The sequence below is a fragment of the Tetrao urogallus genome, assembly GCF_951394365.1.
Source record: "Tetrao urogallus genome assembly, chromosome: 6".
Lineage (NCBI taxonomy): Eukaryota > Metazoa > Chordata > Aves > Galliformes > Phasianidae > Tetrao > Tetrao urogallus.
In genome coordinates, this window is record NC_136819.1 from 34,081,816 (window position 1) to 34,106,479 (window position 24,664).

A 24,664-nucleotide genomic window follows, 5' to 3' on the forward strand; every position below is an offset into this window, starting at 1 on the left:
TCTAAATCTTACGCTTTTTTACTACTGTTCATTTACATTCTTGATTGTTTTTCTCATCTATGGATAAAATCGTTACAAGCAAATCACACACTCATTCCCCAAGAAAAAGTCTGATTAATTTTTAAAGCACAAGTTTGTCATTAGTTATGGATTTGACAGAAGCAAAGACAAACAACATATTAATGTAGTTTCAGAAAGCATTGGGTGGAAAACAGCCACATAAAGTCAGTCTGTACACAAGAAAACAGAAGTAAAAATAAATACAGGTAAAGTTTTGGAAAGAGACCTCCATATTTTATCAGCTATTTTCCCTGCCAGAAGAGAAGACAGTCAAATAACCCCTTCTAAATCATGCTCCTGTTCCTATAATCTCTAGTTGAAATTAGTTTTTGCTGCTTGCTTACTTGGCTGTACTACAAAACAGCACATACTTGAAGATGTGGAGTAGATACATATGCCATGAAGTGGCAGAATACGAAGTACAAAATACACCTTACTTTTTTTGTAAATTTTTTTTAACCAATAAATCAAAAAATCCCTTTTCTTGAATATTTATTTCCATAAATATGTTCACGCCTTTTCTCCTTCTTATATTTAACAAACATTGGATGATCATTATCTAAGAATGTGGACAACAGTTGCCAACATGCTGTTCACTTTCAGTAACATAGTTTGCTAGGACTTCTTCAAAAACCATTGCATTTATCATGCAATTGCTGCCCATGTCATTCCTGATCTGACTGCACTGACTTGCTCTTGGAAGCCCTTAACCTGGATAGTACTTGGAAACCACGCAGGAATCCTTGACATCGCAGTGAGAACGTCAGATTATAGATACCAGATACTCTAATAGGGGGAAAACATTCAAAAAGAGAAATACAACAACTGAAAATGTTGCCCAGGATATGTACATAAAGACAAAAGACCAGAGAAGGAATGTCAACTGAGACACAGAATTTGAAGTTCCCATCCCCCCACCCAGGAAAAGAACACCTATATTTCTTCAATCTTAATTTCCACTGAACTCAAAGAAATGACACAACTTTAACTGTGGAATAAAATGCATTTCTTAATGTTGATGCAACTGGACACCACTGAAAAGAGTTTGGCTCCCTTTTCTTTTCACATTGGTTTCAATTCATTGCTATCAAATTACATGCATTGCTAAGATTCACCTGCACCTACTCTTCTGCAGGCTTCAGTTCCTCTCCTTTAAGTGTTCAAAAGGCACTTGGACAAAGCCCTTAATAATATACTTCAACATTTGGTTAGCCCTGAAGAGGTCGGAGAGTAGGACTTTATATCTGTAGGTCTTTCCAACTGAGTATTCCATTCTAGACAGACCAAGCTCTCTCAGCCTTTTCTAATAGGAGAGACACACAGCAGCTCTTCTCTGGATTCTCTCCAGCAGCTCCATGTCTCCCTTGTACTGAGGAGCCCTGAACTTGCAAGGCCACATCAGTGCTAAGCAGAGGTTAAGGATTACTTCCCTCAGCCTGTTGGCATCACTCCTCCTAATGCAGACAAGTATGCCACAAGGTTTTTCTGCAGCAAGGACTGCACATGGCTTATTTCCCTTTAACACAGTAAGGAGGTATAACAGAACTCCATAGTAAACACCGAAAATACAGCAACATGTACAAAGCTGTAAGAAATAGGAACATTACAGGAGGAAAAAAAAAAAAAACAAAAAAACTCAGAAAACATTTATTCTCCACAGTTTGTGTATTAACTTAAAAATGGGGATGTTACAATGGGCAATTAAGACTTAACTAACTTGTAAAATGGTTCACATGACTACATCAGGTACAAAAGTGCCTTGCATCCATTGTTAGTTATACAGTACATACTGAAACACACCGCTGTTCCATTGAGCATAGTTTCCTCTCTGATGGAACCAAAGCTGAACCCATGTACAGGAGCACCCCATTTGTAAGGCAGATGAGAGTATCTATCCAGGAAGGAAGTGAATCTCCCCAAAGCTCTCCAAGCACCACGTTCCCTGTGCATGTACATAGATCTGTACAGACATTTGCTCTGCATGACTCACAGACATATGCCACAACACACTAAGGCCCAGTACCTGGTGCACATTTCCCATAGTTGAAAAATATGCAATGTGAATATATATTCCCAAGACTGTATGTAGCAAGCTGCACAAATAAACTCTCTATCCTTTCCTCTTTGTACTATACTGGTCACTAAGGCATAAGATTGTCCCTCAAGTTCTTGGAATGCATTGGCAAATATTTTTGTAAGGTAAAGAAAAAAAAAAGGTTCCTCAAATTCTGAACACAATCAATACAAAGGGAAATTACTGAGACCAAGAACATGAAAGGCTTTTGGACTAGAAGCAACCACAGCATGATAGAGTTCACACTCTACAGAGAAGATAGGAAGAGTAAAATAAAAGCAGTTGCCTTTCAGTCTTCTATAATCTGAGGGCTTGTGAAAAGTCTAAGAAATCAGCAGTAAGAACACTGAAACACTGAACTAGGTAAAATTGTATTTTTGATTGAACTCAAACATGAAAGCATTTAGAATGGAGTATAGAGAACGAGAATAAAACAACACTATAAACAAAAAGAGGCCACTATATTACTAAAAAGTATGAACAATAGCAAGTATCAATTAGATTACAGTTGTGGTCTTAAAAACATATAACGAAAGAGTTTTCCTGATAACACTGTGCAGACATCAAAAATATTTAACTTTGAAATGTTTTCCTTTCATTAAGATTCAAACATAATTGGAAAAATATGACAGACCAGACTGGAAAAAAAAAGAGATCAGTGTACTTAACTCCAATGTCTTCAATAAAGGCTGATGCTGAATCTCATCTAGTATATTTTGAAGCAATTCAAAGCAATTCTAGTATTTTCAAGTTGCGTTTGAAAACTCATGAGCAAATGCAGTAGGGGAGGACTTGAACAAAAGCCTATTGGATGTAAAAATCAGGGGAAAAGAGAGGAATCTGAGAATGACAAGACTGGTCAGCAAATCTTTCCTCCTCAAAGCATCTTTCCTTAATTAATGGACATTCTTCAAAGCAAAATTGGTATTACTTTGCTGAAATTGTCTTAAAAGGAGATTGTATAACTAAACCAAGAGAACACTGAATACCTGGATAAAGAAAAAATAACAGAGAAAATTCTTTTTAAAATTTCATTACTATATGAAACTGAGACAGACAGCACATGCGTGACAAACAGGATTGGAATTCAAAAAGATCTCCAAAAAATGAAGCAGTGACTTGAAGAAAAGAGGAAGAAGTTTTACAGAAATGTTTTACTGGAGACAGGAAAAAGTAGACATGACAAACAATCAGTTAACATTTCTTCAGAAAAAGGACTCAGGCATTACATACTGAATAAGAATGAACACGAAGTTCGAAAAGATCAGGAATAGCAGTAGGAAAACCGATACTGCTTTTCTAAAGAAATAATTTCTTGACATCTCATTCCAGCGCTAAAAGATTCATAGAGAAACAGGTGCAGGCTCATGTTTGGAGGGCAACTATCATGTTAGTTTATTTACATAGGCTTGTTAAGATCTTAATCCCGTAGTCAATGGCAGGCTGGTAAAACCAAATTATATAGATGAGAATTTTATATGGAAACGGGTGCCTGTAGAAATCTATTAAGGACCATTATAAAAGTCGGTTGATTTCTTTGACCTTTGCTTCATTTAGCTGCACAGTATGAGAGATTATTTGGTTAGTTCATTGACTTGGGGGGCATCAAGAGTATCACTGACATTGTAGCATAGCTAAGCCATTCCAAAAGTAATACCTCCTATTTATTTCCATGGAAACTACAACAGGTAAAGGGAACAATCGCGCTATCCAATAGAGCAAATTCACAGCTACTAAATACTATTTTTCAGCACAGTAACCACCATTAGCAATGCATTTCTGCAAGCCCTGAACCACAGACTACGTGCTATCACAGCAATTTTCGGATGTTAAAGATTCTACACCTGGAGAAAGTAACGTTTTCTGTTGCCACACACTTGTAAAAAGTTGGTTGGTTTGTTAAAAAAAAGAAAAAAACTGTGCAAATTGATATCTATAGAACAGAATATCTGCAAAAAGTTAGCTTGATGACAAAAAATATTTGTTGATATGCATTAAAATCTAGGAAATTTTTACTTCAGTCGAGTCGTGTCATCGGTTTACAAGCTGGTTTGGCCCACTTCCATGACTAGCAGGGCGAGAGGGACCCATGAACACATGCCACAGGAAGGGGAAAAGGAAAAAGGAGAAAAGGGTAGAGAGATGGGCCTAAAAACAAAACAGCAGCAATGACCTGAAGAGAAACAAACTAATTCACTAAATAAGATATTGGAATGAAAGATAACATGCACTACATGATGTTATGTTGTGGAATACTACCACCACCACCAAAATCATAAAATGATGACAGTCAGAACTTTTGATATTTAATTCAAAAATTGTTGTTTTCTTTTGTATTTCTTTTATGTTCAGCTAGATTTTTTTTGCATTTTCAAAGCCAACTTTGCATTGTATAAGAAAATTCAATTCCACACAGCACTCTAAGTCTCTCACACCCTAGGACTTGCCACAGTGCATATCGCTATCTATGTTAAGTAGAGAAAAGTGTATTCATGTGGAACAACATGTTTTTAAAATGATATTTTTGTGAGCTCATGCCTAGCACATAATTAATTAAACACTTCTCCTCCAAGAGGTATAATTTCTTGTGAGTGCTCAAGTATATAGGAAAATACCAGTTCTAAAGGTAAAATATTACATTGTTTTTTTAACCTTTTAAAAAGTCAGTGTTCTTTTTAGAGTATAATTTTTATGCATAGTATAATTTTTTTTTAAGTCTACATATAGGATATTTTTCTTGGCATCTCTCTCAACTTTTACTTCATAAAAGAGCATCTAGTGAATGGAAGAGGCAAGTGACTTCAAGCAGAAAAAAACGTATTCCAAAAGATGAGACATCAGATAAAGTCATGTCCAACTCAACAATGCTGTGTAATTTTGTATAAACCCTTAAAAAAAATAAAGTAAGTGTAATGCTATAATAGGATGGATAGTACCACAATAATAGTGGGGTAGCAAAGTTTTTGGCTACAGCAAATGAGAACAAGGTCAAATGCAGCAGCCACAGACACAGAAATGAAAGAAAATAGCTGCTTACTTTCAGAAGGCCTCAGGTAGGCACGAAACTCCAGCAAGAGATGCCCTCACCTCCACTGCCAACCATTAGAGTCTGTGAAGGGGTAGATCCTGGCTCGAGCCCCTTCAGTCACTCAGTTTTATATTAATGACCATTCTAGTAAGAGATTACAGCAAGCCCATCACACGCTCTAGATTATCCTTTTGTTATTATAAGGATTCCAAGCAAAAATATGTTTTTGCAGATAACTTTTATATCTGTTTTCATTAGCTGCCCCTCATTTATTACTGTCCAGCTTTTCCAGCCTAAGTCACTACATGACAACCTTCAGCATACTTTCTAGAAAAACATTTACTTGCAGTTTTCCTTCATCCACTCACTACTGTGCGATTAAAAACAAAACAGAAGAACACATACAAGTATTCATGGTATCTTGGCATTTTACTATGAATAATGCCTACAGAAGTATTGTACAAAATATTAGAATGTTCCTTTTCCAAAACCACAGTATCTGCCTATGTTCCCACTATCTAGACCATAGTTTCCAAGAAATATAAAAAAATTAATTCCAGAATAGAACCTGGAAAAAAAATCTCACTTAAACACTATTTCAAAAACATCTCGATTAATTTCTCAGAAGAAAAAGAGAATAATCCACCTGGTTACAGTTTATATGTCTTATATTTTTCCTATCATGATTTCAGTATACTGAAGAGGGTTTTTTGCACAACACCCATAATAGCCCAAGTGTATAATACAAGCGTATAAATATTTGTAAACATTTCTCCTCATAATATAAATAATACCATACAAAATACAAAATTCAATTCCATAAAATGACTCACAAATAGGAGGTAGGAGTGCTCTATTGTCCTGCAACTATTATTTATGTACCTACACTAATTGAAATGTCTTTCTCCTATGAGAATTCTCTGAGGTTTAACAAAACATAAGCTCACAGGCAACCTACCTTCAGTCAGGTTACTTGGCTCCTTACTCTATCTAAATGTTGATCTCTGGAAAATGTAAGAATGTTGATGTTCTTTGGTATTTCTAGTCTTCCATCAAATGCAACACAAATATATTCAACAAAAAAATAATTATTTCAGGTGACAGAAGAACAAACATTTAAAGTCTTAGAGAGAAAAATCCAAGACTCAGTTTCTTCCAAGTGTTCACTCCGCCTGTCTGTCATTTGTTTCTATTCCCTCACTGACCTTTCAGAACAGCCCTACACTGGATCAGATAGCTGATACAAGAAAAGTTAAATGCATACTTAAGTGCTATAGAATTAATGCTCCACTCAAAAGAGAAACCAATAGTTCTGAGCATCAACACACTGAGCAATTATTCTAATCATTTTTACATGAAATAATGAGAAACTCAATTGTTCTTTACACAGGTGAAAAGATCATCCAGATTTACCTTATGTATAGCACATATAGTTAAAAAGAAGCTCTTACTGAACAGAGTAATTTTTGCTATTGAATTTTTAAATACCAAGAAAAATTGTAAATAGTACTGAATACAATAGTAATCTAAGGGAATGGAATTATGTTACAAATACAAGAAGATTACACTTTCATTTAACTTTTTGTCCATTTTATGGATCTTTGTATTAAAACACAACCAAGAAGATAGAAATAATTACATAGTAATTTGATTTCTAAATTTTTCTTTAAGAATTAAAAGATAAATTTTAAAAGAATCTATGCATTTCAATGAAATAGTCAAAAATAAATGGAAAAATAACCTTTTCCTTCAAAAGGAGAAAGCATGATATAATAAAGCAGCACATAAGGCCAACTGCCACTATTTGCAGCTTAATGGAAGTTTAATTAAAAAAAAAAAAAAAATAGATAAAGCAGACTCTGATATAAATTTACAAGTTGTGGTCCTTTTTGTAATCCGCTATGAAATCACAAAAGATGAGTGAATTATCATTAAGCAGAAAATTCAAGTTTTCCTGAATAATAGAAGCAGCTGTTTTCAGTTTTTTACCTTGTGGAACTGCAGAATTGAGGTTGAAAAAAGACCTTGAGAGGTCACCTCATCCAAGCTGCTGCTCAGAGCAGGGTCAATACTGAATTCAAATCAGTGAAAACGCTCCACATTAGAGAACTAAAGAGCTGGGTCAATCACAACATTAAGAGCTTAGAACATCTTTCCAATAACTATGATAACTGCATGTCCTCTTTTATTTACTGTATAGTTATTTTCAACTAGCAAGTATCTAAATAGTCACATATCATTTCAGAAACATTATAAGGATTTATTACATAAATATTCATCAACAATTCCAGCTGTATACACACATATTTGTAATGTAAATTCAAAGATTCATCACAAAACAGGAGTTAACAATTTCATTAAAATGAGTTGCAATCAAAATCTTGCTTTATTCATACAGTCTTCCTCACTATCAATATGCCATTCAGAAAGGGAAACTTATATATTAAGGAATAAAGTGACTTGCTCAACAATATGGCCAGCAGGAATCAGAGAAATGATCATACCATTACACAATTCATTACTTATTATAACCCTTAATACAAATGTCCTTAAAGTCAGCTCAGAAATGAATTTCAATATACTGAAGATGCAGATTTTAGAAAGTTAATCTAGTGCTTATGTTTTCAACTTGAATAAAGACAAGATGTTGTGCGTTCTCATAATGCCACATCTACACACATAAGCAATTCCTATGCTCCAAGAAAAATAATAAAAGCACACACAGACACTTCTAATTTAAGCTTTGTGTATTTTCAAGTTTTTTGTAGAACTTGTTGATCTGAATGCCAATTTTGCAATCAAACAACTTTTTTGGGAAAAAAAAAAAAAAAAAAAAAAAGATTCTAACACTCAATAAGTGTGTTTGCAGTTATCATCTCTTTCAGTTCTTTTCCAGAGGCATCTCCAGATACTTTCTAGCAAGTTTTCATATATACAATATTTACCTCTCAAATATGGAAACTGGCACTTTTAAAGCTGAATCCATCAAGTTTGGTTTTTTTTTTGTTCTCAGGCCACCTTTGGACAATCAGAAATGATTTTCAGTAGCTTTAGAAGTTTAGAAATTTTTGTTTCACACTCAAGTCTTAAAGCAGTTTTCATCCTTATTCTCTTATCTAGGTTATAGAAAAAAATTAAACTTGTCAAACTCAGCATGACAGCTTTTAAGTTTTATTTATAACAACAAAAAATACTTAATTCTGAATAAAACAAGATTAAATTTAAATAAAAACAAGATTAAATGAGATAGTGTAATTCACAAAAAAATGTGAACTCCACAGTTCTCTGAATGTTACCCTAATATTAGCATTCTTACATTTAAACATATAACTGCACATGTCTATGTGAAATCTGTGAACATGTAGCATTTTTTCAGATATGTTGTTAAGCAACCAACAAGTAAATTTTAGCTTAGATTGTATGCCCCTACTTTATTCAACAGCTATCTATCAGTCCATGGTATTAACTTCAGATGCCTAAATTGTATAGTATGATTATTTGATAAGAGCCCATTAAGAAGCATAGGAATTACAGACAAAGGTGGAAAAGGGAAGAAAAACAGGAAGTAACACAACAAACAGTAACCTCAGCTTTGCTTTCCCTTCCAAGACCTAATAGGAAGGTGGGGTGTAAAACAAGCATTTTTTTCCTGTGGAACATCTCTAACACATGCATTATCCCTGTGAAGACAGATGAATCAAGTACATTCTCTGTCTGCTCACTTCTTAAGTAGTATATTCTTTTCCTTCCTTGACAAATCATACACTGTTCTACTTAAAACAATCTTTGCAGCAGATGGGTACATTATTTCATCATATTATTCCTTCCTTTAATCTTCACATGGACAAAGCCTATGCATCTCCATAAGGATAGATAATCCAGTCAGGGTTCTTCCTTGTATAACAGTACCTTTGTTGTTGTTTTTGTTTCCAAACCATAGGATTTAAGGTATTCATTTCATTATTAAGAGGCTGATATTTTACCAGCCATTTTTGCCCTGAAGAAATTCCATGGTTTTGCTTACAACCTAGGATAAATTTCTTATAGGGCCATCTTCAAAAGACACTGTTGATAAACTGCTGCTTTAAATGTTGAGGTATCCTTCCATGCAGCCTAAGTTGTGGTGTTTTAACCAGCTGTCCAGTACACTTTGACTGCTGTTGACACCACTGGTGGTGTTGACACCACTGGAGGCAGGGACTTCTTGCCTGCGTACAATATGGCATATAATAAGGTTCTATAATATCATAGGCTCCTTAGCAGATCTTAGGTATCTGCAACAAACGTATGCAAAAAAAGCATAAAGATTTAAAAGGACTGTTACAAATAATTTTTTTACAAGTAACCTTTTCCAGCTGTTTTCTACCTCCTCTTTTGCAGGTATATGTAATTATCAGCCACAACTTCTCATTTTACTCTATGCTTTCTTTTTTAAATGCATTAGGTGATCTCATACAAAGCATTATGATGATTTCTTCAATGTATTTCCTTAATAGCTACGTTCTCTAAGATCTGTTTATCTGCTACTTTTACGAGCATACTACTATCAGGATTTATGTTTTCAATTTTTGAATACTCTAATCATAGACAAGCAAGAGATTACAGATATAATGCAAAGCATGAAGGAAAAACGTAGACTGATAAAAGCCATATACAACCATGTCAACTCCTGAATAAAATTAGCTGTATCTTAAGCTGTGGCAGGGGAATGCTACTGCTTTAATTTAAATGCAAGTTTAATTATTGATAATGGTGAATGACACATTCTCCAAACCACAGAAACATCTAAAACCTCAGGAGTCACCAAGCCTGACTTCTCACAGCAGGACTACTTACAACACGTAGAAGAGTTTAGCTCTATTACTTTTGTAACTACCCCTATAGGGTTTATGCAGCATCCATCAAGAACACACAGAGCCCACTAGATAGTGTGATAGCTTCCAAATAAAATTCAAATAGAAGAAAGAAGAGGAGGTGTACATGCAATGATCAGTTAATCAGATTAAAAATTGAAAGTCACAACACTGGCATTAGTTTATAGGTCTGAATCTGTGCCATTCTCTGGATCAAGTAAAGATGGCATGAAAACAAAAAGCATGAAAATAAACACAGGTTAATGGCAGACTAGACATATGTTTCTAGGTGTAGAGCACAAATATTTATTTTCCAGGTTGTTTGATTTTACCAGACTGGAAACAATCTCAACAACCCATGCTGTTCTCCTTACCAGTGGGATTTCCTTCATCCTCATGAACTGCCATCCCACCAATCAAAACCACCATTTAAGAAGTTTAAATCATAAATTACCCTTTATATACAATCACTGAAACTGCTGTATGTAAGACCGAGTATCTTTTAGAGAAATTGTCTTAGAGCCAAAACATTGCTCCCAGTAGCTGCTATCTTCTCTGCGCTTTTGCAGTTGACAAGATGCTAAAAACTATTTCTAACATAAAATAAATCTCAAGGCTACTTTTTTTGTGTGTGTTTTTTGCTTTCAGACTACATGGAACATGTTCAGATATGATTCCCTTAAAATGTACAAAATGAAAGTTTATACTTAGACTTTGGTCATGGTTTGTACTTTCAATTCATGTCCCTCATGCTTAAAGATGCACTGGAAAAATATTTTTATGCCAATCACAAATAAAAGCCTCTAAACATCTTAGGAACAGCCAGGAACTAGATTAGATGTCATATGTTCACATTTCCTACTTCAAAAATTAAAAAAAGGAGAAAAAAAAAAAAAAAAAAGATACTAATCAAAATAATCTACCATTCTCTAGCTTTAATATCATTGCAGTTCCTGAGCTGATCCTGACTGCAGCATAGGCATAGGGAGCAAACAATGGCTATCTGGCTATCAAGCTCTATGAGACTTTATCACAGTACCACCTCATCATTGTGCAGTAAGTGGAAGCTTACATCTTGATCATCTTTTCCTCAGCCAAAAAAAAGAACACAGAATTACAGTGAACAAGCAATAAGAAGCCACAAATGCACGGAAGAAGAGAAAGTAAATATGTACTTATGCACACACACACACAAATGACTATCTTTGTGTATGTATATATCACTGTAAGATGTTTATTACTTCTGGATTATCATTATCATGTAATACACCACACTACCTTTCTAACCTTTGCATTTTGTTCCAGCAGATAAAAAGGAAGATTTAAAAGTAATAACGTGCTTCATGAAGTAGCTGATTTGAAGTACATACTTCAAGTTTTAAATTTAAGAAGTTTAAAGAATGACACAAGTTACTTCAATCTTACACACAGGATTTTTTTGAGCTGCATCAAGTCTGTCATAATTTTAGATTGCTGTGTGGATAGGAATATTTAAAAGGAAAGACCCAAAAAGGAAGAGAGCCCTCAGCAGTATTGAAAGTCTTGTACAAGGAAGTAGAGAGTTGAAAGCCTGTAGAACAAATTTATTTTAGTTTCCAAAATCCTGCACATTCAGAGGGACTACAGAAGCTAGAAGAATGTAAACGGAGGTGATGTCCAGGCAGAGCACTGACACACGGGGCATCTGTGCTGATCCTGCGGACCATCATCAAGCATGAGGAAGATCAGCATCCAAAGTTTTCTCACACAAAACTGTAAAGTACAGTGAACTTACGGGAAAGCAAATCACACCCAAAGATGAGGTGAAAGGCATTCCACAGAAAAGGAAAGTTCTTTTTATTCTCATATAGCCCACAGTCTTTTAGAGCAAATGAGGCATGATAACAAAATGAGGTAGCTTTTATAGCAGAACATCTATTATATGCATGAGACATTCAAGCATGACATTGAAGTACAAAACCAATATTTTACTGGAATGTATCGTAAGGCAGATTTCAGGTCCATCCCAAAAAGAACAAGTTTATATTATCTGAGAAGCACATAACAGCACCCAAAGACAATTTGAAGGAGAAACCCAGCTGCTAGCAGCAAGAGCTGAACAAGACAAATGCTACCACTAAATCCTGTATACAGCCAGTATGATGAGGTTTAATTTATTACCTCTAGAGAATAGACCAAGCTACAACACACACTTCCATACAGAGGTAGAAACATAATAAACACTTGGGAGAGAGTTCTAATTTATATACTTAATTGCATCTATTTAACTCCAGTCACATTACATAATGTCAACAAACTTGCCAGATGTCAGGCAGAGAGCAAAGTTAAGTTAAGGATGGTCTAGAATATGGACAAAAGTAACTGTAGAAACCACAGATAACACATCTACTTATCACATATTTCTTGAGATAAACAACTTCTGGTCTCTCTGTGCTCAACTCTCTTGCTAGCTGTGATTTTTGATTTCACATGGTCCTATCTCAAAAATTCCATGTCTTTAAATTAATCCTTACCATAGAGTCATTAAAACAAACAAATCAAACCAGCTAATGCACATTTAGCAGAAGTTTGTTTCGTTTTTATATGAAACTATTTTGATTAAAAACAAAAAAAGTAACAAAAAGAAACAAAAAGTAACAGCATGCAGCCTTCAAGTCTGCTTGTTTCCTTGCAGGTAACCACAATATAGTACACATTGTAACTATACAGCCCGATTTCTCCAAAAAGGAAAAAAAAATCTAGACAAGAAGAACAATAGCTTTGGATGTTTGCGAGAAGTTTTCAGAAATGATAGAAAAATACCCATGAACAAAACATACAAATCCACACATGACCACGGCACATTCTATATGTACCATACATAGACCCAGCACAGACCACTTGTACACAAGTAGTAAACCAACAGTGGCAACATGAGGCACCAGAGGCTCTTGGCATTGAGAAATTATCCATATGGTTACTGTCCCACCAGCTCTGAATCAGATAGACAGGTGACCTTCAGCATTCCACACTCACTAAGAATGTCATACAGAGAGTATGAACCTCTGTTCAGTATGTGCTGTAATGCCAGGGATAAGTTCTGTTTCTTTCTATAGCAATTGAGCTTCATCTCACCAACAGTAAGAGAAGCAACTCATCTGCTTATTCACCTCATCATTTTCAAAATCATTATGGAAATTACGTGTCTCACAACAGCAACACAAGGCTCCTTTTATAATTCTTTTAAAAATTAAAACATCAGCTGCTTTGATTACAAGCCAGTCCTATATCCAAAGCTCCATCTTACTTCTTACTCTATGAGAATTCATTTGATGGCCTTTAATCTTTAGCAAGGAATTTCTCAAATGCTCTAAATCAGTCAGCAGCATTGCACCAACTTTCCTCATCCATCACAGACGTGATAAATAACAAAGTCAGCATTTCTTTAAAAAAAAAAATCCCAGTTTCTTTTAACAAATTCAGACTGATTCCCTTTCATCAGTTATATAATATATGGCTTACTCTCACGCATTCTCCAAAGGTAATTTAAACTAATCTACAAACCAACATTGTGCACACTGACTTAGAGTTTCCAGGGTGGAGAATAACAAACATAAAGTCAATAAAAGACTGAACAGCAAACATCAGAAGTCTCTTGAGTTTGTAAGAGTGAGAGTAGAAATGTACTTTCACTTTGAAATATATTTACATGCATAACGACCAGGGACCTCACATTCCTAAAATGAAATACAACAACTTTCTGCTTTCACAACACAGGCAGAAGGAAGCGTTCAGTACAGAGAATTCACAAGAAGTCAAACATTTTGTTACAGGGTACACCAGGTAAAGACTCCCAGGGAATGTAGCTTTAACAGATAGACACACATTTGTACTTTTCCAGAACAGAAGAAGGATGTGATTAAGGACAAATACATAATAAGTATATGAAATGTCTACATCTGCATGTTGAATTGATCATTTAAGAGTTTTGGCTAGAGCACAAGAGAAAAAAAAAAAAAAAAGAAAAAAAAAAACAACAAACCTCTACTGTTTATCTGTCTATCTGGAGAAAATCTTCCTATACTATTTACTGAGTCCTCATCCCACTCCAAAGGAAATAATTTTCTTACTACCAGGCTCTTGTTTATTTTGCACAGGTTTGTAGATTTTATGGGGAAACAAGCAAACAATCAACGTCATCCACATGAACAAAATCTGTATGTTTTCCATGGCTGCTTAAAAGCCTTGCAGAAAAAAGTTAAGCATATTTTCAAATTTCAAATCAACCTTTAGAAAAACTCCTTTCTTCACTAAGCTCGCAGGCCTAGACATTCTGGCCTGAAAGGAGAGAAAAAAACAAAAAAACAAACAAAAAAAACAAACTAGGTTTATTTTTGTCTTCTTGTTTTATTTATTTAAGAATAAGTTGGATTTCCTTTATCAAGGATGACCAGGTGCACAAACAGCATACCTGTTCCTAAGTGTGCTTGGATCAACTCCAGAGGACAAATAAAGGACATAAATACTTCTAAAGAGCTCTCACTTTGATTTGTGGCAACTCTGCTACTTTACCACTGAATATCTTACATGGAGATAAACCTGAGTATGATACTTCGCTTGTTGTACACCAATTGAACTATAATTTTACTTTTGTCCTTCTTCATTCCTGAGATGGCCCATTTTCTGTTTTATTATTACTGGGATTGGGTTTGGGGATTTTCTTTGTTTGTTTTATTTGTGAAATTTCAGAATTAACCGTCTACACAACTACTTTCATAAATCAGTCTGAAACACACAGAGACAATGCAGACCAAACTTTGTTTCTGTTTTGGATGAAATTTTGTTTGTTCTACTTTTCTTTAATGAGAAACTAAAAAATGCACACAAGCATAATGCTTATGCAGGGCTAGCTGTGTTCACATGCAAGCTGCCTCAAGCTTACAGAGGTTATCTCACTGCAGTGCACAGAACATAAGCCATGCAAATCTCAAGAAAAGATGGCACAGGGTCCACGTTTACTCCTCTTAGCAACTTCTCTGTCTTCATATGCCAAAGATACGGCCAAAGATCATGTCCAAATCTCATCTTAGCAGTCAATCTAAGGGCTGTTTTATAAAACTATATTCTTAAGCCAAATAATTTTCTACCACATATTTACATCAAAGTTTTCAAAACTTGGCAATGCCAATAAGTAACTCAACACATTGTATATGTTGAGTTTTATATTATATGAGATAGTTAGTTGTATATTATATGAGATAATAAAGGTGGCAAAGAACTTCAGCAAACAGAAAATAGAACTTCCTCCTTTGGACTAATACTTTTTCTAGCAAAAAGCAAATTAGTTTTTATAATAACTGTTAAAACAAAAAAGTCTTTGGTAACATGACCACTTCAAACAACTACAAACATGCTGTGTTCCTACTTAGAGTGCTCTACACTATACTTGTGCCCTGGATAAGTGATCCTATTGTAAACCACTAACTCAAAAAGGGTAATAATTCGAACTATTTATATTCAGAAAACAAAGACTATATTTTACAATACTCTCCTGCTGATCTCATGAGGGGATCAGCCTAAAAGCCAAACATGATACATATTTTTCAGTATATTCTCATTTCTTGTCAACCACATAATTTAAATGCTAAAATTCCCATTCAGCTGAAGATCCCATGGAAGCACATCTCAGCACCTCCGGTTCTAGGAAAGACAAGGAAACAGACTCAGAGGAACCAAATGTAATCATGTTAAGTATAGCTCTTAAACTCAAGCACATTTAATTCTGTTATGTCCTAAACTAGCACAAACCATTTCATCTTCAGATTTGTTATGAAAATTCATTTACAACTATATCAGCATGATATTCCTGAAGGAATCCCTCTCTTGGATGATGGGAAAAAGAAAAAGAAAAACATTCTTTGCTCATGCCATTTTTTACATCATATATATTAGATCAATTATCTAAATATATACTCTAATAAAAGTAGAAAACCTAACCTTTGCACTTCAGGTGCCATTTAAAGTCCTCTAGTGTAAGTATATGCAAATTCATGTTTATATATAAAAGTTTTGCTACGTATAAAAGTTTATATTTGTGCATACATATGTATATTAGTTAAATCTTGGTTTTGGTTTTATGTACTAAATACTGTGGTTTCACATTTACAAAGATACATAAGTACACACAAAGACAGATACACGTGTACACATATACATACACAGACCCTCAATATTCATATCCTACTCAGGACTACATATGCTCCATGCTGCACACTCTGAGAACCCCAGTTCCACTTAATCTAAGTTCTGTGCACTGAGCACTAAGTTCAGCCAATAAATGTGTGCAGAGTAAAGGCCATAAATGTCTTCACTCAGGTATACCCACATCAGCATGGGAGAGACTCTCTGTAAACAGATCATCTGACTGACTGATACTGAGGAGAAGTTGCACATTTAAACCACAGAGACAGAGTTGATATTAATGACCTAACAGGAAAGCTGAAGAAAAAAAAAATAATAACAATTTTCATCCTGATATACTGCTTATACAGCCCAGACCAAACCATTGCCTTAGGACAACAGTCACATTGCAGACACTGCCCACCTCCTATGCAGACCAAAGGAACCTTGGAAATAGCATGCTATTTCATTAAAGTATTTGTTACAGCATCACCTCCTGCACAATGGCGGTGAACAATCAGATCTTTCACATTACGTTGTGAGTAAGTAGCACTTTAGATCACTTCAGGGAGAGAAAACATCATCAGTCTCTGGCACACAGGAGGTGTTACCTCAGAGCTACCTGATTCCAGGCCATTTTTTAAACAAGTTTCTGCCAGGATGCAGAGTAACTCTGCACATGCAAACAGTTCCCCTGTGACACTGAAACAGTGAGTGGCAGGACTCATGTCAACAGACATGCTTGCAGATTTAAAACAAAAATTCTCAGGACTAAATAACATACAAGTTAACCTGCAAAGAGCAGGAACTGCAGGCCACCATCCAAGGAGTAAAACAACAATTAAAAAAACCACCAAACAAACAAATGGAAAACATCTCTACCTCCTCATTATCACTTTCTTTTATCCACATTCTTCTTGCCAGCCTTGAGAAAGCAGGAACTAGGGCAATGAGAAACTGCACTGAGAAGAAAGTTCCTCACTTGGGATTGTTGTGAAGAAGATTGGTACATGCTTTTCTCTTTTGTACTGTCCAACAAATTAAAGTGTTTGACATTGTTATGTCAGTTCTGACTTCAGCCTGACTCTGGGAGGAAACGCCAAAGCATTTGGCTTTCTTTAAACAATACTGCATTGTTAAGAAGTTAGGAAATTGTTAGGAAGTATGAAAGATTACACTAGATCTAATTATAATGCCCTGAAATTAGTGCTTTCCTCAAGCACAAACACATTAACAATGCATGCAACGATCTTAACATGTTTTCATTCCTGCAAGCATAGTAACGTGAATAGCAAAGCACTATGCACTGGTTAAGCTGTGTCTGACCTCCGTGACCAAGCAACAAATTTCAGCCTGATAGCCAATATGGCAACGTTAAAAAACAGTGTGTCTTTCTACAGTTTGGTTTAGCAGTGCAGGTCACCAGCCACTTCTTAAGACACAGAATTTAGAAGCGAAGCTGTGTGTTTAACACTTCTTTCAAAACGTTGCATTAGGTGCTCTTCAAAAAAAAGGGAAATTCTGCTTTCAGCAAAGTTCAGAGGACAGGCTTTACAAACACAAATAAAGCACAACCGTGAGTTTAAAAAAAAAAAAAAAAAAAAAAAAGTGCTGCTGGAAAATACCTCAGTAAAAACAAAGGAAAAAAAATCACAACTTTTTGCGTTATAACAATCCCGGATGTCTAAGTTTTGGTTGGCTGAGTTAGTTGTAATGTCTTGCAATCATCATGACACAGTTACTCTGGTCCTTCACTCGAGAAGCACTGCGATAGTGCAACATTTTATACAACTCAGAATAGGAAACGGCGTCTGGCAGCAGATGAGGCACGCAGACGCTGGCGGAGCGGAACTCCGAGCGCTCCGCGACTCCCACAGCCCTCTGCCCGACGGCATTCTGCTCCGAGTTGCTACCTGCAGCCAGGCCGAGCCCTGCTGCTCCTCTAAGTCTCGGCCTCTTCCCGCTCCAGGGCCACCTGCCAGCTCTGGGCTCGCCCTCGGCCCCAGCCCAATCGGAGACCCCCACCCGGCTGCCGGAGGAGCAGCGCTGGGGCGCTGCTGGGGCGCTGCCCGAGCCCCGCCGCGCGCCACCGGCCCGAGCGGCGCCCCCGGCCCCGCCTTAGGCGGCGGCGGGACGCGGGAGCTGGGCTGCCCTGCCCGGGTATCGAACGGGAGCTGCGCCGCTGTGAATGCTGGTCTTTCCTTGTTGGTGTTTGCTTTTTTTTTTTTTTTTTTTTTTTCTTTTTTTTTCTTTTTTTTCCTTTTCTTTTCTTCTTCTTCTTCCAGTGGAAAGTTTCTACCTCTCCCGGCCGAGGCTGGGACAAGAGCTGCCTCGGGCGCCGCGATGACAGGTTTCGCCCCCCTCCCCCTCCCACAGCACCGGGAGCAGCCGCAGCGACCCGGGGGCCGGTTCCTACGCGGCACTTCGCGCAGCGAGCGCTGGCCAACAAACGGAGCAGAGGCGGTGGGAGAGCATCCCGCCCTCAGCCGGGGAACCCGAGAAGCGGAGCCCAGGAAGGGAAGGAGTCAGACGGGCGGCGGAGGAGGAGGAGGGCCGGAAAGTTGCACTCGGTGCTCTAGCATCGGGAAAAGCCGCCAGCAGGCCGGGACAGAAAAGTTCGTCGCCACAGCGGCCGTGGGATGGCGGGGATTGGGGCGGAGGGGGGGGGGGAAACCGCTTCTCACCTTCTGGTCGACGATGGAACAAGCCATCTCCCGAACGTGGGCCAGGCTGAAGTCCCCTGAAGAGTCCTGTAGCAACAGCACGGGCTCCCGGCTCAGCCCGATCTGGAGGTGGAAAGCGACGCCGCCAGCAGCAGCAGCAGCAGCAGCCCCGGGCGGAGGCAGCGGGCTAGGCGGGCGGAGCAGCGGTGGAGCGCTCATCGGGACCAGCCTGCCGGGGCGCCGCGGGGCCGGGGAAGGAGGCAAAGACGCGGACGCCGCGGTGAAAAGTTCGCGGCCGCCACGGAGGCGCTGGGCGAGTTTCTCTGCGAAGTTTCAGGGAAGTCCCGGTCGAGTTGCTCCCGGGTGAAAATGGCGAGGGGGGGTGGGGGGAAAGAGGGGCGGAGGACCGGAGGGGATGCAGACAGGAAAAGGCGGCGAGAGACGAGAGGCGCGAGGAGGGAGCAGGGCCCGGCGCCGCCGAGGTGGTGCCGCCGCTCCGGCTGTTGGCGCTGTGCGCGGCGCGGGGGCGGGACGGGCCGCGCCCTCAGCTGGGCCGTGCTGCGCCGCGCCGTTTCTCTACCACACGGCGGCCGCGGCTAGGACTGAGCTCGACTTCATGACCACGGGGGTGTTCTCGTGACGTGTACCGGGGACCCCCGGATACCTGGGCTGAGGAGGGAAAAGCATCCCCTTCCCCGTCCGCCTCCGCTGGATAAAACCGTCTAAGCAGCCTTCGTGCCTCCTACGGAAAGCCTTTCCTGGCCGCAGGAGTAGGTAGAGCCTGAGGAACCTCCGGTTTGGAGGCAGCACAGAGAGTTCTCAGAGCAGGGCAGGAGGAACGAGGGACAGCCTGCTCTGCAGCCGCGATAAGCAGCTGCGATTGGTGCTGAGGAGCTCCTGGCCGCCTCAGCCCAGGACAAGCTATTCCTCCTGAGTTTCAGGATCAGTGCAAGTCCCACACGTCTGTAGAAATAGCACCGATGGCAGGCAATATTTAAACTTAAAAAAACAAACAATATAATCTCCACTTGGAAATCTGTTAAGTCAGCGGGAGCAAGAATTGTAAATATTGTAGGTAGCAGAGATACTTAAAGCAGCTTTACTGCACTCCTGAAGATGGCAACGCCGAGTGAATGTGAGGAGGTGATCGAGGTTGATGGAATTTACCACTTTTTTCTTTACAAACTGATTTTCTGATCAAACGTATAGCTGCAGTACTATTTCATTTTGAGGAGCTGTTTTTTAAGGACGAGTTTTTACTGTGGTCAGATTATTTCCCAGCTGAGCTCTGCACACACATGCAGCACCTTGCTGTCAATGTTTTTGAATCCATTTATTCTTAAGCAAGTTTTCTGACTAACATTGTTGCATTTTTCACATCTGTATCTTCTACAGAATACCAAACCTAATGAAATCAACAGCACTGTAGATTAAGATGATTCTTAGTTCCCCCTGCTGACTTTCTTATTACATTAGGAACAATAATCATCTTCAACCACATCTGCTGCTTTTACTGTTGTAAACCATACTCACTGCTGTCATTGCAAGCAGCGTTTCTGTAGGAACATGTCAGTTATGGCACAGCATTGTACTCCAGCTGGTGCAAGTTACCATTACGATGGGCTGTTTCCTAATGGTTTCCAGTGTACTAGACATTTGTTTTGGAGTATGTACACTTACACTCCCATATCAAAACCTGCAGAGGACAACTGCTACAAGCTTCTCACAGTCCTGTGATCCAGCCAGCTGTCCTATACAGGAATCAGCACAGGAGAAGCATAAGATCTGTATGCACACCCACAAAAGGAAGAACATATGAGGTCAAAATGCCATCTCTGCCATCTCTGAAGGACTCTCAGAAGTTCAAATGCAAAGGTAAGGCCAGAGTCATATCAGGTAGCATGTGTAAGCTTTTTCAGAGCATATACACTTGTCCACTGTTGAAAGCAGCATATTAGAATATACCGTAGCATTGGTTAATTGTACAGGTGGTCTTTGAATGTGGTAAAAGTATCATGAGTGTCATCAGCTGCTATCAGAGTGCTTCTTCCTTGCAGTTCACTGTGGCAAAAACAGATGTGCTCTGATGGCAGTAGAGGTGTTGAGTAGTCCTCCTTTCTCCTGACCTTGCTATGTTTAATTATAGGATCACCTAACTGAGCCTTTCACAACATGAGTCACATGATGGCATTGGCTTTCAAGGGAAAGAGTGAAAAAAATGGAAGCTGCACATGTACTTAGCTACTGTGCAGTATTACAGCTCTTCTGCATATCTGCCCTGCAGAATACACCTTTGTAATCAGAGTAGGTGAAGACAGAACTTTTCCAGTTCTGGAGCTCATTTATACTGAGAGATTCAGAAAAAAACTCTGAGTGTTTAGATTTCACTATAAGTGTACCAATTGACTAAGCAGGACATAAATTTCAGGGAAAAAAAGAGTTTGCCTCACATGGCTTCAGAGCCTATGCATCTAGCTATTTACAGGAAAAGAGCAGTCAACAGAGGATTGTCACTGTAAAATCAAATTATGAGAACCTTTCCCAGCTGTCCCCAAGGTACAGAGCCTTACCTGTTTGTAGCACATGTTGGACAAGATTCCAGCAGTTCTTGAGAAAGGACTGCTTTTCCTGCACATGTGCATTGTATTGCTAATAGGGTTAATTACAAGCTGTTGTAATATTACTTCCAATTATTCTGAATAATTATAGCAAGAAGGGAGGATAGTGATTTTCATGTACTCTCAGATTGTACACTTGACCCTCCACTTACATCCCATTCTGAAACTTTCTTCTTTCAGCATCTGACATTGTATAGATAGAATTCTGTTCTATCCACTGGGAATAAGAATCATCCTCTCCTTTATTTTTCTCTACTTCTGATGTGACCCTTTTTGACCAGTGAATTATTCATGTATCTTTCTGCTCTTTAACATAATTATTCACTGCATGTGTTTTAATTGTTATAATTTTTTAAAAATCTGAGCTCAAACAGCTAGGAAAAAAATAATGCAAAATATGCCTCAAAAAATAGAGAATAGATATTGAGCACTGACAATGCTTATGTTTAGGTTAATATGTTTGACCTAAAATAAATTCTGATGTGTTTACCCAGAGAGTAGAACACGTGATTACTATCAGATGATTATTGCTGGCCTTCTTAGACTAATAGTAGAATACTATTAGTACCAGTTCTGGGACTGGTACTTTGAAAATATGTTGTTTGACAGTATAGCCAGTAGTATAGTACATCTTGGCAAGAAAAAAAAAAAAAAAAAAAAGAGTAGGGCTAAAGCAGAGAAAGGTGTATAAAAAAAGCAGTGTATGGGAGCTAGAAGGAAAGTGATACAGGAAATAACGTTGAAGTTTTTAAATGTGAGAATTATTAGAATGAGTAAGAAAAGGAAGTGGTAAATCTTTTTGAATGCTTTGATATTCAAACTCTTTTCTTAAAGACTTTGGGGCTCAGTACAGTTTTAACTTCTTTGTTTCACAAGATCAGAGTGGAAGACCTTTGGCCTTCTGTTATGCACCTAATAGTATCTAAAAGTGGCAGGCAGGTTTTTTTTTTCCTGTGACAGCACACATGAATTCAAACCTACAGAGACAGCCATCTTTCTTCTTCTCTTACTATAAGAGTCCATCTTCTACCTCAGAGGGAAGACACAATTTGTCCAAGCAGAAAGTGAGCCCATAAACCCTTTTTCTTATTTTCCTTATGCCACTTCCAATTACTTGCCCCATCAAGCAGAAGCCTGGGGAGCAGCTTGTTCTTCAGGGCATCGTGAAAATAACAGCAGGTTTGTTTGTTTGTTTTTTAATCTTTGATAGTTTACCTCCTCAATCTGCAATAGCACATCAAATGTTGAAGTGTACAAAGATACTTTTGTTGCTGAATGAGGCTGATTCTCATTTTTGCAATCTGCTACTACAGTGCTTCTGTTTCCTGGCCTTTCCTTCTCTTACATGTTCCTGGACCACACCCCTGTAGGCCTTCTGCTTTCATTTATCATTTCAATGCAATTTTTTTTTTTCCAACAGTTCATTTTCTTGACTGTTACAGTGGGTGTTATAGATGGAAATATTATCATGATGAAAATGGGAAAAAAAAACAACCAGGGAAGAAATGCTCACCTGTATCCAGAGATCTAGGTTCATAGGAAAGACTCTACAGAACAGGGATGTCCAAAAAGAGATCTTTCCCTGGTGGCAGTCAGCCCTTAAATGGGATCTAGGAGGGGGTCACACATGTGAATCGCCTTCAGAGATGTTTCCACACCTGACTCAGTCCTTTCCTCAGGTAATCAATCAGTGGTTCAGGCTGTGACTCAAAGTTCCCATACATTGACATACGGACTTGCATCCAGATGATGGTTCATTAAAAGCTGAAGGGCAAAATAGGATCTGGAAGACTGCAGTATAAAGCTCTCATCTACACACTCTGATTCTTTTGCTTGAGAAAATATCGTGCTGATATAGGAGGTTTGATATTTTTTTGTTGGTTTTTTTTTCTTTTTTCTTTTTTTTTTTTTTTTTTTTTTATATGCTCCATACTGATCTAACTGTACTTGAAAAATGCTGGGACAGGAAGGCAGAGTTCATGTTTTATTCAGAAATTTCTTATTGCTACCTCCCAGATGACTTCTGAATATAGCATTTTCTACAAAGACCACTTTTTTTGTTGCTTACATAGCACTGTTGCACTAAACAGGCTCCTCAGTGTCAGTGCAATACAATTCTACAGATTTTCTGGATCTCAAACTTCTAGGTCTGATAGTCAGACTTTATAATTGCATATAGAATTTCTTGCTCTTTAGAAATGATTATATAATCTTCACTATGTAGCTGGGAATACTTAATCAACATAGAGCTAGTCAGTTTTGTTTATTTTGATAATTTGCTTTTAAATTACATCAATAATTCTTTCCATTAGTAAAATATGTATGTTACTGAAAACCAGTTGTATCATATTTCAGTTAAGTGTATTTTTTATTAAAGTTCTTGAAGTACTGTTCATTTATTAATACATACGAGCATAACCAATTTACCAAACCTTGTTCCTTGTTTTGTTACACATCAGGAACCTGTTATATGGTTTCTTAACACTGATTTTTTTTTTTTTTTTTTTTTTTTTTGTGTGTGTGTGTGTGTGTGTGTGGCTGCTGTCCAGGCCTACGTGTCATTTTCATTGATGCTTTTTGGCAGTTCAATACGTAATCCAGATCCCAGGAATGAGAGTACTGGCCATGCAGAACCAGATACGTATGTTGTGATCTCTGCATGATTTTGACCTATAGTAATGGGTGTCACACTTTTTCTGTGAGCAGATAGATAGAGCCCAAAAAAAGAGGTAAAAGCTGCTAGCTATCCATCAGCAGTACTCACCAAATCTTATGGAACATGTCAAAGTAGTGGACATGCAGAGTGGCAGATAATAAGTAAGGATGTCAGAGTCTTATTTGTGATCTAAGAAATGTCTGGTTGTATGGAAAGTATACAAGGTTACAGGCAATTTTTAAATTGAGCTAGTAATTTATCCAGAAGCTAGAAATTTCTGTAATGACTGCTGACTTTCTGCTCTGGTATTTAAAGTGATGCTAATTGAGCTTGTCAGATGGTTAGTTCCAGTACAGTTAGTATTACCATACTTTTATGTGGTTTTATTTTGATGCACAATATAATTTGAATAAATTAAACTATGGTTAACCTAAATTATTAATGATTGCTGCATGAATGCAAGGACTACAGGCCCAGATAACACCTGCAAGGGATTACTGAGACTATAGCAATAAAGCAATTGATAGACACTGTTCCTTAATTCTGTGAAACT

The 24,664-nt window shown here is 37.9% G+C and overlaps 1 protein-coding gene across 2 annotated transcripts in view; it reads right to left on the reverse strand.

Moving 5' to 3' along the window:
- PRKD1 (protein kinase D1) overlaps window positions 1-19,056 on the reverse strand; it is a gene marked incomplete at both ends in the record, with an annotated part of 107,921 nt that extends 88,865 nt beyond the window's left edge. For both annotated transcript variants that reach the window (XM_079537771.1, XM_079537770.1), the window contains one exon: window positions 18,859-19,056. In XM_079537771.1, coding sequence (XP_079393897.1) covers window positions 18,859-19,056 — 198 coding nt within the window. The remainder of the gene's footprint in view (window positions 1-18,858) is intronic.
- Between the last annotated feature and the right edge of the window lie 5,608 nt (window positions 19,057-24,664).